Raw genomic sequence first — 15,758 nt, 5'->3', positions numbered from 1 at the left:
AGAATATCTGCAATAAAAATAATATAAATTAGGCCTAAGTTAACCTAGAAAATGTAAGCGCATTGTATATAATATTTAAAATGATCTGCCGAATCACGACATTAATGTTTTAGTATATCTACAATAAATAATAATATAAATTAAGTTAACCTAGAAAAATTATACCCGCCTGTACTTTATGTGTTATTTAAAATGTTTAATAATAGGATTATACTCTATTGTACTAATAGTAATACATTGTTGATGGATGTACAGCAATAGGGAATTGAAATTTAGGCAGAAGTGAATTGTCGGAGTATGTATTGATTTACTACAAATAAATACATGTCAAATATAACAACATGAGCCGTAATAAGTTGGATTAGGTTGATAGACATTTTAGTTGTGGTAATAATCATTACGACTGATACGATGTGGAACGGGGAATGATATAGTAATCAGCCAACACTGAAATTTGGCTCATTACTCAGAATTACTGATTGACAATATTATGATCCGCTCAATAATAATATTCGTTCGGCAAAATCTCGTGCGTTCAGTTCTTCAGTAGCTTTCTAACATCCAAACAAGTCGTTAAAATCTACCAAGACACACACGATGTAAACATAGACGTTTTGGATATTTAGAAGATACTTGTCACAGCAATGAAGGTAAGATATGTCTAGAGGCAATTCTGTGATATTATCACCATATTGATTATCACAATTATTATTGTTTTCGAACTTCTTTTATTATCTCCAATAACTTAAATGTCACATTCGTAAGAACGGGATGTTTTTTTTATCTAGACTGATTATAAAACGAACATCGTTATTCGTTTGCAATAACATGTAATATTCATGTTTCCATTTGAATATAATTTTTATTGTCCAGAATAATTTCTTCAATTAGTAACAAAATAGGCAGAGGAAATGCGTTTATAAATTGTTTCACAAGACAGCGTTTTATGCATTGTTGCAATAACATTACCTATATTTAAAGCGAGAAAACAAATAATGCTATCGGATAACTGAAGGAAAATATTGTTTAGCAGCTGTAGATCTATGAATATCAGCCACACTAATGTTGAATATCGTGAATATTTCATCCTTCTTATAATGAATTGAGTATTTTCATATTGCCTGGTAATAGAAGGTAAACCTACCTTACTGAATATAGAATATAGCTTATTGCCATATAGGCCTAATTAATATTGGATTGGATGAATACGAATAAACTGTATTCTGTTCATTACCGTAATTAATTAATCTATAAATTGAAAGAAAGACTGTGCTAAATTCACTCGTTCATTACCTGCGTACATTTTCGTTAAATAATAGTTTTGTTAAATAAAACACTTTACTGTACATTAAAAAATATATTTTTAAAAACCTATAACCTTATAACAGTTTCTCTTTTTTTCCCATTTTGATCATAATTTAGAGATTATGCTTATATTTGGTATCCCATTCCATTTCTTGTTTTTTTTTTTAAACTGAATACAAGTTTTCCAATAATATTTGAGTACATACCGGTACAAAATCGGGACACTTTGTATACTTTACTACCTAACACATTGGCCAGGACTGAGGCAAAGACAGCGAAACGATGTTGTATTACGGTAATGCACAACTTTGTATATCTTCAATGAATTTTTTTAACATCCATATCTTAACCCCTTAACAATGTGATAACATTTCAGGTTAAATCTGAAGTTGAGAATAATTTTGTAATTGGATTTGGACTAACTATATACAACAATACATAACACTTTATTTACTATAGGTTTACAATGTAATAGTTCTTATCCAGTTGGTGGCTGTATTATTTCCACATTCATCTTGTAAGTATATTCTGTAATATTTTATTCATACGAGCCTGTACATTTCTATTCGATGATATCACGGACTTATTCCATTTATGTTATCTTAGTATGGTGGAGTCTTGCCTCTGTTTCTCTATTCTGCAAAGCAACATCAGGGAAGATAGACTTGCCTCAAGTCTGTAGTTATTGTATTTTATTTTAGTCCACCAATCGGCTTTTCGATATGCCAAATGTGTTACCTTTTTACTAATATTAAGTCAAAACTCCGCATAGAAACCTAGACTACAGGGAAGAGTAAAATTACTCTTGTTCTCCCTTGCAAGATAAACCAATAATTTCATTTAATTACGGTAGGCTTATTACTAAAAAACAAATATCCCAGATATTCTACTTATAAACAAATATATTTTGTTCTGGAAATTGTTAGACAACTAAGTGGGCCAGGTTAAAATCGAAACTGCTCTTGTTGTAAGACGGATTTTAAGATAAAGTTCTTGCCGTCATTTTGCTAAGCTCACGTGAGAAATATAAAGATTTAAACTCAATTCCAGTTTTATAATTAAATTTTAAATCTCAAGACGTTCGATCCATTTTATGCACGGAAATGTTAACAAAGTTCTAATTGTATAAGTGTTTTATTTTGTATTAGTATGTAATTTAAACATGTATATAGGCCTACAATCGGAAATTGTTATGTTTCTTATTCCGTAAAAAGAACAATTTTTAAAAATGTTAGTAATGTAATTTTTAGTAACGAAATTGGAAAATATTTAGCAACCGTAACTATATAAATAATTTATATTTTACCATTTTTAAAATTGTTCGTTCAATTATCGCCATCACCCGTTCGTTATAGCCACATCCCACTTTGAACAAAACTGATCAGCAGGCAACCTCTCGCTGTGGTCAGGTTTTCTAAAATAAAGGCGATTTTATGGTAGGCCTACGATTAGTAGGCCTTATACTTTGTCGGTCTCAGCAAATAAAATACAAAATTACCACACATTTTCAATCCAACAATAAATAAAGTCAGATAGCGACGTCTTCACTGATGTGTATTCTAGCCGAACTAATGTCTCTCAAGCGATTAAACCTGAGATTTGAAAATGATACACGGGAGAAATCTCCGCCACATCATTATCACACTTACCGTCCCACCGTGTCTCCGATTTGATTTTCTGACTTAATATTTCAACGCTAATTATCCGATAACTCCATGAAGCAACTCATGAGAACATACAATTCTATCTAGAAACCAACCAATTATTAAATTAATCAATATATAACATGTTACTGCATTAAATACCAATTAATCTTCTGTAATATTGTCTTCATTTTCTTCTATACCGTATTTATTCGAATAAATGAACCTCCCCCGCATAGAACATCATTTTGAATAAACTTCCCCTCATATTTTTTCATTCGAATAAACGCCCCGCCGCATGATTTTATTTGATTTGAATTTATTAGGAAAATCATCATAAAAAATACATACAAAGTGATAAATTACTGGCATTACAAATAATACATTTATAAAAGATTTTCCAGGATTGTCCAAAAAGCTTATTAGCCTATTTCCATTGGGATCCTTCTATATTCTAACATAAAAAATATAAACATTACAGAGTACCGGTATTGCATTAAACACGTAAATATAAAAAAACAATAATATATAAACAAGTTAAATTAAAAGACTATGATTGACTTATTACTACATGCATAGGCCTATATAGTATTACAACACATATCTATTTATAGTATAAAATCATTGATTGACATGATCTACAATTTCACCAAGCATTTATGATACAATTTTTACTATATTATTTTTTATTTTTTATTACTCCCTCGAATAAACGCACCGCTCCCCTCCCCTAAAAAAACATGAATAATCCAGGCTGTATTCGAATAAATACGGTATTATTAGTATCGATCAGCACTGTAAAATATCATTCAGTATACTGAATATTTAACCACATGATATTAAGGATATAACACAAACACTCTTCTTTGAAATAAAAATTTGTAAAAAAAAACCATAATTACAACAAAGCATAATTGGTTGACTGACCAAAAGAACAATTGTATATCTATATATAGATGGACACAAACATGTTGATGACCAACCACATCTCCACCAAAATACCGAGTCAAACGATGATTGCTTTAATGTTCATTTTGTATGTATCTTAACATTTTGTGTGACGTAAAGTGTACGCGCGCGTACAATACACATCGACATATCATCATTTTCACGCGTGAGTGAGCGAAATGTCAATGCTATAAAAGCGATATAAATAAAGTTACCATTCTAATTTCAGGTTTTGCTGGAGAAATGAGTATCATAATTGGTTCTAAATTCTATTCCCTTTCGGATGATAATCCTTGTGCAACACAGTTACCTCCAAATATGAGATACCAAGGCGATAACATGATCCAGTTGTGCAAACGAAATGAAGCTACTAAAGGCACAGAGTCTTCATCAGTTCCCGATATAAATAACGGTTAGTTTATTTGTTTATGGCATTTCCATTAAAATATTTATAATAAAAACAACGAGAAGTCTACTTAGGCCTATATCAGCAAAATTCGTTCTAATATTTTGAATGAATCGAGTCAGTCAACACCAAGTTTTTTTCCAAATCTAAAACCTAGTATTATGTCACATTTTGTCATAAAAAAATGATTTTATTAGAATAATACAAGTCAATATTCATAATGACATTATTTTTTTTAGATGGCCGTCCAGTTATTTGGGGAACTATCTCACTGGAAGCCAGCTTGGGTGAAAATGCTCTTCTGAAATGCAATGTTAAAAATCTTACAAATAATTCCAAAGTAATGTGGTTTCACAAAGAAAGGGGTAAGCTATAAACAATTATACTTTTTAACTATATTTTAAAGTTACTTAGGTCTATATACGATTAGCTAAATTACACTAGTTTGTTTGTTTTGTCACTGAATGGTAAACACATTATACACTTGGTTTTCAGTACAGTAGGCCTATATACTTTGAGAACCGTATATAAAAATATACTAAATTCGATCATGTGCTAAGGCAAAATCTTTAAACATGTGCCGCTGCAGACTCTTAAGGAGACAGTGAAGTTTCTGAGAATTACAAACAAGCCGATCCAATAATAATAGTAATCTATATTTAATGGTGTTATATATATTACACGTTCATATCACCTTTGACTGAGATTTTAGAGTGACAATTATGACTTTTATTTGAGGGAATTTGTTTCAACGCATCATGCTAGACACTATAAATATTATATCGCACAGCAATCTCAGACTTACACTTGGTTTGAAACACGGTAATTCTCGGCAATCTCGTAAAACAAACGGTTCAGTGTGTATGCTAGAAAACAATTACTACATGTATGTATAGTGTGAGTTTCTAATCTTTAAAATCTGTATTTTGTCGTTCTTTCAGTATACGTACGTCCCAGAGGAAGTTGATCTCCTTTAACAATTATACTATTATTACAATTTGATTTCTTGCATATGAATGAATTTTACGACTTGTTTTGTTCATTTTAGTACGAGTACTTTACATTACTAATAAAAGATATGACGTAAACAACCATACTCGGATTTTAGTTGATGAGCAAAAAGGAACTTATAACTTACAAATCCTCAACGTAACACCAGGTGACGCAGGAACTTACGTTTGCCAAATCCAACCTAAATTTGAAAATAAGTTTCTTGATATTCAACCAAAGCTAAACGTTTTAGGTAAGATTTTACAGAACTTGATTTATAGTCGACTGTGACGCAATGAGTTGACAGAATGTAATTGATTATTCAAGACAATAATGACTAAAGCTTTGGTTCTAACTATAGACGCAACGCAATGACGTAGACGAAACGCAAGCGAGTTCACCAATCACAAGCAACAGTTCAGAATAACCCATCGCTTGTGATTGGTCGAATCGGTGTTGCGTCTGTAGTGGGAATCAAGCAGGACTAATTTTTTGTTTCATTTCAGTTCCGTCAACCATTTTGAGAATCGAACCGAATTCTGCAATCGATAGAAAAATATATTTCAATCTTGGAGAGAATGTTTACCTAAATTGCGTCGTGAATGGAATACCAACACCTAATATAACATGGACACGAAGTGATACGTTACTAAATAAAACAATAATAAATGGAAAAATACTTTTACCAAATATTAAAAAAAGCGACAGCGGTACTTATATTTGTGATGCTGTTAATATGGTAAAGGGTCGCATTACTATGGATAGACAACATGTATGCGTAATAGTAAATTAATACATTCTAGTTTACGTGTGCAAAGAAAAACGATAAGCCCTGAATCATCATAGCTTTAATGTTTTTTTCGCGTTGTCATACCAGCAAATCAAAATAATGTTGCGATATACGAAGGAGCTGTAAATATTGTAAAAACTATTGTGGCCATTTATTAGGGTTGTGTACATTGATGAAAAACAGAAATTCTACCCTTGGCTTACGATTAAAAATAGAAACTCTACCTTTAGCCCAAGATTAAAAACACATTATTTCACAACAATGTTGACCGTTTAAAGTAAAAATCATATTGTCGATTATCATAATAGTATGTGATTTTCACCTGTGAGATGTTTTCCCCCTTTTAGCGAAATACTTAGCAAGGTCGACCTGCAGCCTTTCTGACTGCAGAGGCGTCGTCTATTGTCATGTTTACACTATTTATTTTTGTTTATTTTGAAGTATATATGTAAATACTTGTCAATTGAGTAATGGTATGTAATACTATAGATGTGTTTACCATAAAATAAAACTGTTCTTGATACAAAGATGACACCCTGCAATTTACTAATGTAAAACGGGCTGATGTCAGATTATTTGAATCTCCACATATTTTTTGTTAATACAGCAAAAAAAACTGAGCATTCTTTGTATAAAATAGAAATTCATTCCTATGTACTGGTATGGTTATTATTGCAATTAATTAATTGTATGAATACATTACTGAATAAAAAATCAATTACATTATACATATGTAATATATACAAATTTACTAGTATTCCCTTGAATTTATTTATTATTTTATTAGGTCAGAAAGGTGAGAAAACTGTCGCATTAAACAAAGAGTTAAAAACTGTTTTCTTTTAAAAGTAGAATTAAGTAGAGTTATTTAAATACACCACATTTAGCACCTTCACTTCTGCTGCCTCTCGCTTATGAAATGACCTACTCGCCTCTATTAGATTATTTTTCGTCTACTATCGCCTTTAAATCTGCCTTGAAAACTCATCTTTTTCTTCAGATTGAGCTCTCTCATACACTGCGCCTTTGATCACTTACTGTTGGCGCGTTACAAATTCGTACTATTATTATCATTATTTATGTGTACTACTCTCTTCAGCAAACTGCTTAGTTTACTAGGAACAATTTAATGACTGCGAAATGAAACACCAGACAAAACAAGACAAAAAACGGAACAGGTACAAAACCATAAACAGTGATTCATCTTTTAAAAAGACGTTAACTTTCTTTCTTGTTTCATAATTAGCACAGTACTTAATTATAAAGTTAATTACATGATTATTGTTACTGTACAAGTTAAAAATACATATACACCTTCTATACAATTATTAAATAACTTTGGTTGGTTATTGCTTTACTTTGACAGTATGTTGTGCTGGAAAAATAAAATATACCACAAAACAGGACACCATAATATGATGCATGCTGTTATATAGATCATCTTTATATTAATAATATATATATTTCATGATATATATGATATATATTATATGCAATAATTTTGTAAAATACAGGTATCATATTTTTTCTTCTATTCCTGTAGAATAATTTTTCATAATCATTGCTCCCATGGTTTTGGAGTACGTTCCATTTTGGATGCAGTGGGTGGTTTGTTTGTTGGTTCCACCACAATATCCTCTACTCCAGGAATATCTTTACCTTCTTGTACAAGTTGTAAAATTTGCATGAACGAGGGCGCAAACAAGCTGCTATTATCACTGGACTCTTCCATTGCTACAGCACCTTCTAGTTTTGGGTCTGTCACTAAATTTGTATTCAGACCACTTGGTAGCTCTAAAGAATGACTTTCCTGCAACTGTGATGTAGCAACAGGAAGTAGCATTTCACTGTTTGCTGCTCCCCCTGCTGCTCCGCCTGCTACTTGTCCTCCTACAGCCGATAAATGTTGCCTTTCTGTATCTTCAAACTTCCTTACTTTTTCTTCGTCTGTAAGCAAATGTGTTTCTTCTTCAAAATCTGTCGCTTGTTCCAGTTCTTTAATAATCTCTGCAGATTCTCTACTATTTTCTTCTATATTTTCCTCTTCAGGGATAATATCTCCTTCCACTACTTGTTCTTCACTGCTGCAATCTGTTGCATTTGTCAGTATTTCTGATTCATCTTCAGTACTTGTAACATCATTTTCAGAGATAGGTTCAAATGTCTCTTTGCATTTTTCCTTCAGCCATGTCTCGTATCCTTCAAGTTCAATTTCAAAGTAAAATCTAACCAAAACAAAATATATTAGAAATGATTACAGATTTATAATTTGTCATAAAAAAAAATGAATATTAAAAACAAATATACTACCAAATTCAATATCTATTTAAAATTCAATTACAAAGGAAAAACTCAGTTATAACAACCATTACCAAATAACCAAATAAACCTCCATGTGTATTATTTCATTTTCAGAACGTTTATTATTATGTTCAATAATTGCAAAATAATAATATATTTTTTTAAATACGACATTAAAAAAAGACCATTATTGAGGATTCTGTATATAAGATAGAAATAAATAAGAAAACAATTTCTTGTTTATTCCTTATAATTTAGTAGTAAGTAAGCAACAAGAACAATGCAGAATGTAACATTATAAAACAAGCAGAAAATTGGTTCTACAGTAAGAACTGTTTAAAAGTATCAAGATTTTGTTCTTAATGTAATTTATTGAAACTACTCTATCAGTGAAACACGCTCATAAACAGTACATTCACACAAGGATATATCTTTTATATCAATGGAAATAATTTAAAAATCAATGGTGTTAGTGGTGCTCTATTACCTTGAGAAGTAGAACAGCTTAGCTTGTAACAAAAGGTCTAGATTCTCCTGTCCAGAATCTTCCTTGCCTCTTTTCAATTGTGACATGATTTGCTGAACGCCACTTTTAAATCGCTGATCTCCATCAAAATCATAGTTATAAAATTGCTCATAAATACCATCATCTTTTAAAAATGTCAACCTCTCTATGATGATGTCAAGATTTTTGGGTTTAGGAATATTGATTAGCCACTGGTTACTTGTTCTTCGCAGGTGATCTAAAAGAAGTAAAGTATTGTTGTATGAACTACTTCAATCAATCAACAATTATAAATTTCTATCAATGGCATGACACAGTTTACCAATACAAATGATAGAGGATCATGCAAGAAGAAATGTATTGTCACGCAAGAGCCATAAATGAAAATGAAACAACACGCTTCAATGAGTAAATAAAGTAAAATACATTTAAGGTCATGACATCATTTTTAAAGTCTAATTCGAATACAATGATATTATAGGTAAATTTTTTTATTTTTTTTTTATGAAAGGTTAATACTAATAGAGAAGGAGAATACTAATTAAGTAATAACAAATTACTATATGTCGTAATCTTTACACACTAAGTTTAAACTAAAAAAGAATTATATAATGTCTCGTTTTAAATGAGCTGGAAATCTAAATTTGGGACAATAAATTGCTGTTAACCTAATTAACAATATATAGTACGTTCCAATAAAACAAATTAGTTTTAATGCCCCCGATATTATGAAACCAATTTTAAAAATTAAAGTATCAAAACATATGAATCATTAAATTTGTACAATACAGAAGTAAGAATACGGCTGTGCTTGGCGCTTACTTACTGAAGCAAATTAGCATACAATACAAAATGATAGTGATGCACTTTCTTACAAAATCATTAAATCTTCACAAGCAATACGAAAATGTGATGACCATATACTGTAAACATGCAAGGAATTAACTTTCAATTTCAATTACCTTTTAAAAAAAAAGTTTTTTAGGGATTTAATTTAAATTCTGTATTTTAATATCAATACTAAAACTAACTAATTTAAATGAAATCCTCACAAAAGAAATTGAAAGTTTAAACCTTGAATGTTTACAACGATCACCAAATTGTCAGCTTGGATAAAATATGCTTTTTATCTTTCTCGGTGGAAAACAAGGTAACAAATGAATTCAAAAATATAAACAGTATTGTAATTAACATTGAAATCTACTTTATGTGTTAGATGATGATGTCATGGTATTACAACACTGATTTTTATGATCCACAGCAAGAGCTGTTTCAAAGATTCAATTATTAATAAATCACATTTTAAAAATAAATAACAAGATTGGAATGTAGAATTAAAATCCAAGGTCACTGAAAGCATGTGTACAACAACAGTTATACAAATATTAGGTTATAATAATGATCAATGGCAAAACTAATAAATAATTAACATACAAAAAATAAGCATAATGGGGAAATTTCTTTACGAATTTTAACTTTCCTATTTCTGTTTTTAAACCTGTTAACATCTTATTTATATTATATAACGACACAACATTTGTGATCTTTTTACTTTCAAATGTAAGGGGCGAGGGGTCCTCCATTATGTAATAAACTGTTTAGGTGCTACTTATAGTTGAGCAGAGCAGCAACATGAGTTCTCCCTCCCTCCCTAGAAGGGGCTAAAGATGGATAGATTAGATATAAAGAATAATATATTTACCTTGAAATAACAAGTTAAGCATTTGTCCCAACGGTTGCAATAAAGAACTCCACACCGTGACAATTTCTGTATCACTGTTTAAAGCACCGGATTTACAGTCACAAACATTAACAAACTTTAAGCAGAGATCAACATAACCTCGAAACATTGTCCGATGTTGTGACAACGATGGAATTCTTTGGAAGTACCTCTCATGATCTTTGGCAGACATTATCGTCAGGGCAACTTGAAGACTGTCTCGCAGTTGGTGGTTTCCCTGAGAGGCTGATATTACAGAGAATACTAATAAACCAGTTGCTGTTAGTTCTGGCTTTGATGACTAAACCAAAAAAAAAAACCAAGATATTTTATTTGTGATTATCTAGAAATTTTAATACAATATTTAAATTTTTCAATGTTTTTAGATTCAAAAGAAACGTTTATTATGACTTCAAGCTGTTTAATAAGTTGATGACTAATTGTGAGCCCTATAACATTTAATAGGTGTTTGTTTATCACAGTTTTAAATTGGTGTTGGTGTTAATTCATTTGAAAAACCAGAATTTTGCATAGCTCCCCTATATATCATTATCTTACAATGAACATTGAATAATGACTAACTTGGTGTGGAGACAATTTACTCCAATTCTGAAATGGTTTGTCCCAAATTACAGTAGATGCACTATTTCATGGTGTTAATGGTTTTGTATATGAAACAAGTGAAATACTATACTCACTTGTTCAATGTTAGCAAACCAATTGTTTCTTAAATAACTCTGAGCAAAATGTCCAGTTTGTTGATTAAATATTACATTTAGTTCACAATTTTTTAGTGAAGTTTGAGAACTAAGCTCGTCCAGACTCCAAACAAATTCCATATTCTTGTTCTTCTGATCAACGTGAGAAGCAGCCATATTGATTGGGTCACAGAGCTAATAACACTTTATTTATACCTGCAACAATTTACATTTTTTTTTTCAGGCAAATCATACCAAGAAATGACAGTAAGTAAACCAATACAAAATAACACACACAAATTGGATCTTGTTGGCTGTTTGGGTTACTTATTACTTAAAACAAATTGTTGCATTCCAATAAACCATATAATTATATCAAATCATAATTTAAATAAAAAATAATTTGTAGTGTAGGTAGTGTAGGTAGTCTCTAGTAGGCCCATTTTAGTTTATAATTTCTACAATTTTGTCAGGCTATATGTCGAGAGAATAGTGTCATCATGTGACATATGCCGGGCCTAGGTAGGTTAGTTTTAGCAGGTCCTAATTCATTAGTAATATAGACTACCGTAGTAGATAGGAGTGGATTAATAATAGAGAGGCTACTCTACTAATACTACTAGGCCTATCCTGAGCTAGGCAGGCCTTTTCTTACGTTATTACATACTAGCCTACCTACTATTTTTGTAGAGTAGGCCTAAGGCTATCTAGTAGGGCCGAGGCTTAGCCTAGTAGCATATTAAGCCCTCTCTCTGTAGACTATGGTGTGGGCCTGGCCCTAGCCTAGTTAGCTAGGTGATAGGCCCTAGCTAGGCCTACATAAAACGGATTACAGTCGAAGCGGCCGCCAACTAAAGCGGCCGCTAGTTCAATAACGGTAATCTGTATGGAACGCCGTGTGCGCTTTGATTGTCGTTGTTTTGTAATCTTTGATTGTCATTGTTTCGACAGGTTTTCTTTACCTCGGACGTAAATAACAATCTACATTATTATGTAACTTATTCTCTTTTTTTTTACAGATTGAATGTGATACGCGTACGTTCTTTTAAACGAAATGGCGAATCGATGATTACTTATTTTAACTGTTCTAAATGATATGTTTAATAAAGTCTATAAAATACATTGTGGTGTTTATATTGTATATTAATATAATATAATATAATAATAAGCCAATTATTAAGAATTATATATAAATAAACCAATCAATAAAGTATATCAAAATATATAAATATATTAATAATTAAAAATATTTGTTATTTTATATTAATTAATTAGTAAAGTAATTAGTAAAGTAACTAGTAGTGTTCGCAATCATAATTTAATTACAATAACATGATGAGAGCAATTTATTTAATATTCTACACTATTTTATTACTTCAGATATTTAAATATTGATCAATTGAAAATGAGTTTTAAATACTAAAATAAGATGAAAGTGTCTGTTTGATACGGTAATTAATTACGCGAATTTCTGCTAATAACTCGACTGACGGCCAGCAATAGTGCTGCTGCACATTAGGTGCGCGTCCCATGTTGCTTTATTGAAAACACAAACAATGTATTACAATGGAATAACACTTAAATGTATAACACACCCTATTACTAATAATAAAAACCAAGATTCGATAGTACTGTACCTGTAAATGAGATATAAATATTCGGCAATACCGTACGTAAATTATTATTGCAATACTGTATAAAGATTCGATAGTATGTAAACAAGATATAAATATTCGGCAATACCGTACGTAAATTATTAATGCAATACTGTAAAGATTCAATAGTATGTAAACGAGATATAAAGATTCGGCAATACCGTACGTAAATTATTAATGCAATACTGTATAAAGATTCAATAGTACATATGTCAAATGAGATATCAAGATTTGGCAATACCGTACGTAAATTATTATTGCAATACTGTATAAAGATTCGATAGTATGTAAACAAGATATAAATATTCGGCAATACCGTACGTAAATTATTAATGCAATACTGTAAAGATTCAATAGTATGTAAACGAGATATAAAGATTCGGCAATACCGTACGTAAATTATTAATGCAATACTGTATAAAGATTCAATAGTACATATGTCAAATGAGATATCAAGATTTGGCAATACCGTACGTAAATTATTAATGCAATACTGTATAAAGATTCGATAGTATGTAAAAATGAGATATAAAGATTCGGCAATACCGTACGTAAATTATTATTGCAATACTCTATAAAGATTCAATAGTATGTAAACGAGATATAAAGATTTGGCAATACCGTTTACGTAAATTATTAATGCAATACTGTATAAAGATTCGATAGTATATAAACGAGATATAAATATTCGGCAATACCGTACGTAAATTATTATTGCAATATACTGTATAAAGATTCAATAGCATGTAAATGTGATATAAAGATTCGGCAATACCGTACGTAAATTATTAATGCAATACTGTATAAAATTCGATAGTATGTAAATGAGATATTAATATTCGGCAATACCGTACGTAAATTATTATTGCAATACTGTATAAAATTCGATAGTTAAATGTAAATGAGATATAAATATTCGGCAATACCGTACGTAAATTATTATTGCAATACTGTATAAAATTTGATAGTTAAATGTAAATGAGATATAAATATTCGGCAATACCGTATGTAAATTATTATTGCAAGACTGTATAAAATTCGATAGTATGTAATGAGATATAAAGATTCGGCAATAACGTACGTAAATTATTATTATTATTGCAATACTGTATAAGGATTTAATAGTATATAAACGAGATATAAAGATTCGGCAATACCGTATACGTAAATTATTATTGCAATACTGTATAAGGATCCAATAGTATGTAAACAAGATATAAAGATTCGGCAAAATATATTTCGATAGAGGCCTATGTATTAGTTAATAGTAAATACAAATAAAATATACATTGATTTATCGGCAGGCAGGCAAACTTAAATCAACAATCACAATCAAAGATTAAAGCGCACATGGCGTTCCATACAAATGACGATATTAAACTGGCGGCCGCTTTGGTTGGCGGCCGCTTCGACCATACTCCCATAAAACATAACCAAGCTAGCTAGCTACTACCCGGTACCACCTACTAGCTAGGGTCACAGTGCATTTCGGCCGCCGGTTATGGAACGACCTAATTCATGAAACTCCAAAAAGGACAAAATATGGCATGATCATTTCGGCCGCCAGGTATGGCGCGCCAAATTGAAATAGCCAGAAATAACTGTACAGAATTACAGTGAAAAAAAAAAACTTTATCAAGTCTATGGAACGCCACAGAGAATTATGGTCATTTAAACTAGAGATCAGTTGTCCAATGGGCTAAAAACTTCAGCATCAACTCCTTCTTATTAAAAAAATATCATTAATATTCACTGTAGTGATGGCAATGTGCACGCTATAAATATCGCTTGCTGTTTCTGGAATTGAAGACCACCGATTCGGCTTAATAATACACTATTTAGTAAAATATTAACATTTTAACACACATGGCGTGTTATACATATTCAAGAATAATTACAATTCTGGCGGCCGAAATTAACAATACATATTTTGTCCTTTTTGGCGTTTCATGAATTTGGCAATTCCATAACCGGCGGCCGAAATGACTGGCGGCCGAAATGATCAGACACCCTAGCTAGGCTAGTAGGGTGACATGTGATGTGTAGTAGAGAACTTATAAGAGGGGCTACTTTCTTTACTATATGCCTCTACTCTAGCCTCTTTTAGTAGTAGTAGCTAACCTAACTTACATCCTATTAATTACAATAATGTTACAATAAAATGTTTCTTTACGTTTCAAACATGTCCATCCATCATGACCATGTGTGTTTTGTGGTTATCTGACTTGTTTCAAAGATAGTGTAGATCTTGGCTTGTTTGTCAACAAATTACTAGCGCCCTCTATACCGTCACCTAAGTTCAGAAGCGGTGTTTTACTGGTTCTAGGACACCTACCCCCTAGACAGTTACCCCCCACCGGATGTTTACCACCCGGACAACTACCCCCTTAGGACAACTACCCCCCGGACAACTACTCCCCGGACAACTGCTCCCTTAGGACAACTACCCCCTTAGGATAACAACCCTCCGGACAACTACCCCCCCGGACAACTACCCCCTTAGGACAACTACCCCCTTAGGATAACTACCCCCGGGTAACTACCCCCCGGTCAACTACCCCCGGTCAACTACCCCCTGGTCAACTACCCCCCCCCCCCCCACCCTCCAATACAAAAGTAGACAAATATATAGGACCGGTTTCTGTAAAAATGAAATCATCTGTTTTTAACGGGTGTTTCGAAACTAGAGACCCGAGACCAGAGACCTGACACGAGACCCAATACGAAAAGGGAGACCTATATTTGGGTCTCCCTTTTCGTATATTAGGGTCTCCCTTTTCGTATAAGTGTGGTCTCT

The 15,758-nt window shown here is 31.7% G+C and overlaps 2 protein-coding genes across 5 annotated transcripts; one reads left to right on the top strand and one right to left on the bottom strand.

Moving 5' to 3' along the window:
• Positions 1–439: 439 nt before the first annotated feature.
• On the top strand, positions 440–6,638 carry LOC140040363 (limbic system-associated membrane protein-like). 2 transcript variants are annotated; one of them, XM_072086248.1, is made up of 6 exons: positions 440–650; positions 1,765–1,822; positions 4,126–4,308; positions 4,542–4,667; positions 5,351–5,545; positions 5,799–6,638. In XM_072086248.1, the coding sequence occupies exons 1-6, from the start codon at positions 645–647 to the stop codon at positions 6,083–6,085; spliced, it is 855 nt and encodes a 284-aa protein (XP_071942349.1). In that variant the 5' UTR covers positions 440–644; the 3' UTR covers positions 6,086–6,638. The 2 variants fall into 2 exon arrangements, with proteins under 2 accessions (XP_071942349.1, XP_071942350.1); XM_072086249.1 differs by lacking the exon at positions 1,765–1,822.
• A 185-nt stretch (positions 6,639–6,823) lies between these two features.
• On the bottom strand, positions 6,824–15,220 carry LOC140040362 (uncharacterized). Of its 3 annotated transcripts, XM_072086245.1 has the most exons (5): positions 15,135–15,220; positions 11,307–11,522; positions 10,591–10,909; positions 8,871–9,126; positions 6,835–8,307 (listed from the first exon to the last, which is right to left on the bottom strand). In XM_072086245.1, exons 2-5 carry the CDS (start codon positions 11,481–11,483, stop codon positions 7,641–7,643), a joined length of 1,419 nt encoding a protein of 472 aa, XP_071942346.1. In that variant the 5' UTR covers positions 11,484–11,522; positions 15,135–15,220; the 3' UTR covers positions 6,835–7,640. The 3 variants fall into 3 exon arrangements, with proteins under 3 accessions (XP_071942347.1, XP_071942348.1, XP_071942346.1); XM_072086246.1 differs by lacking the exon at positions 11,307–11,522 and having other exon boundaries at positions 6,824–8,307; positions 15,135–15,157; XM_072086247.1 differs by lacking the exons at positions 11,307–11,522; positions 15,135–15,220 and adding an exon at positions 11,191–11,279 and having other exon boundaries at positions 6,824–8,307.
• Positions 15,221–15,758: the final 538 nt, after the last annotated feature.

The sequence above is a fragment of the Antedon mediterranea genome, chromosome 2, assembly GCF_964355755.1.
Source record: "Antedon mediterranea chromosome 2, ecAntMedi1.1, whole genome shotgun sequence".
Classification (NCBI taxonomy): Eukaryota; Metazoa; Echinodermata; class Crinoidea; order Comatulida; family Antedonidae; genus Antedon; species Antedon mediterranea.
This window is presented reverse-complemented; position numbering and strand designations above follow the sequence as displayed.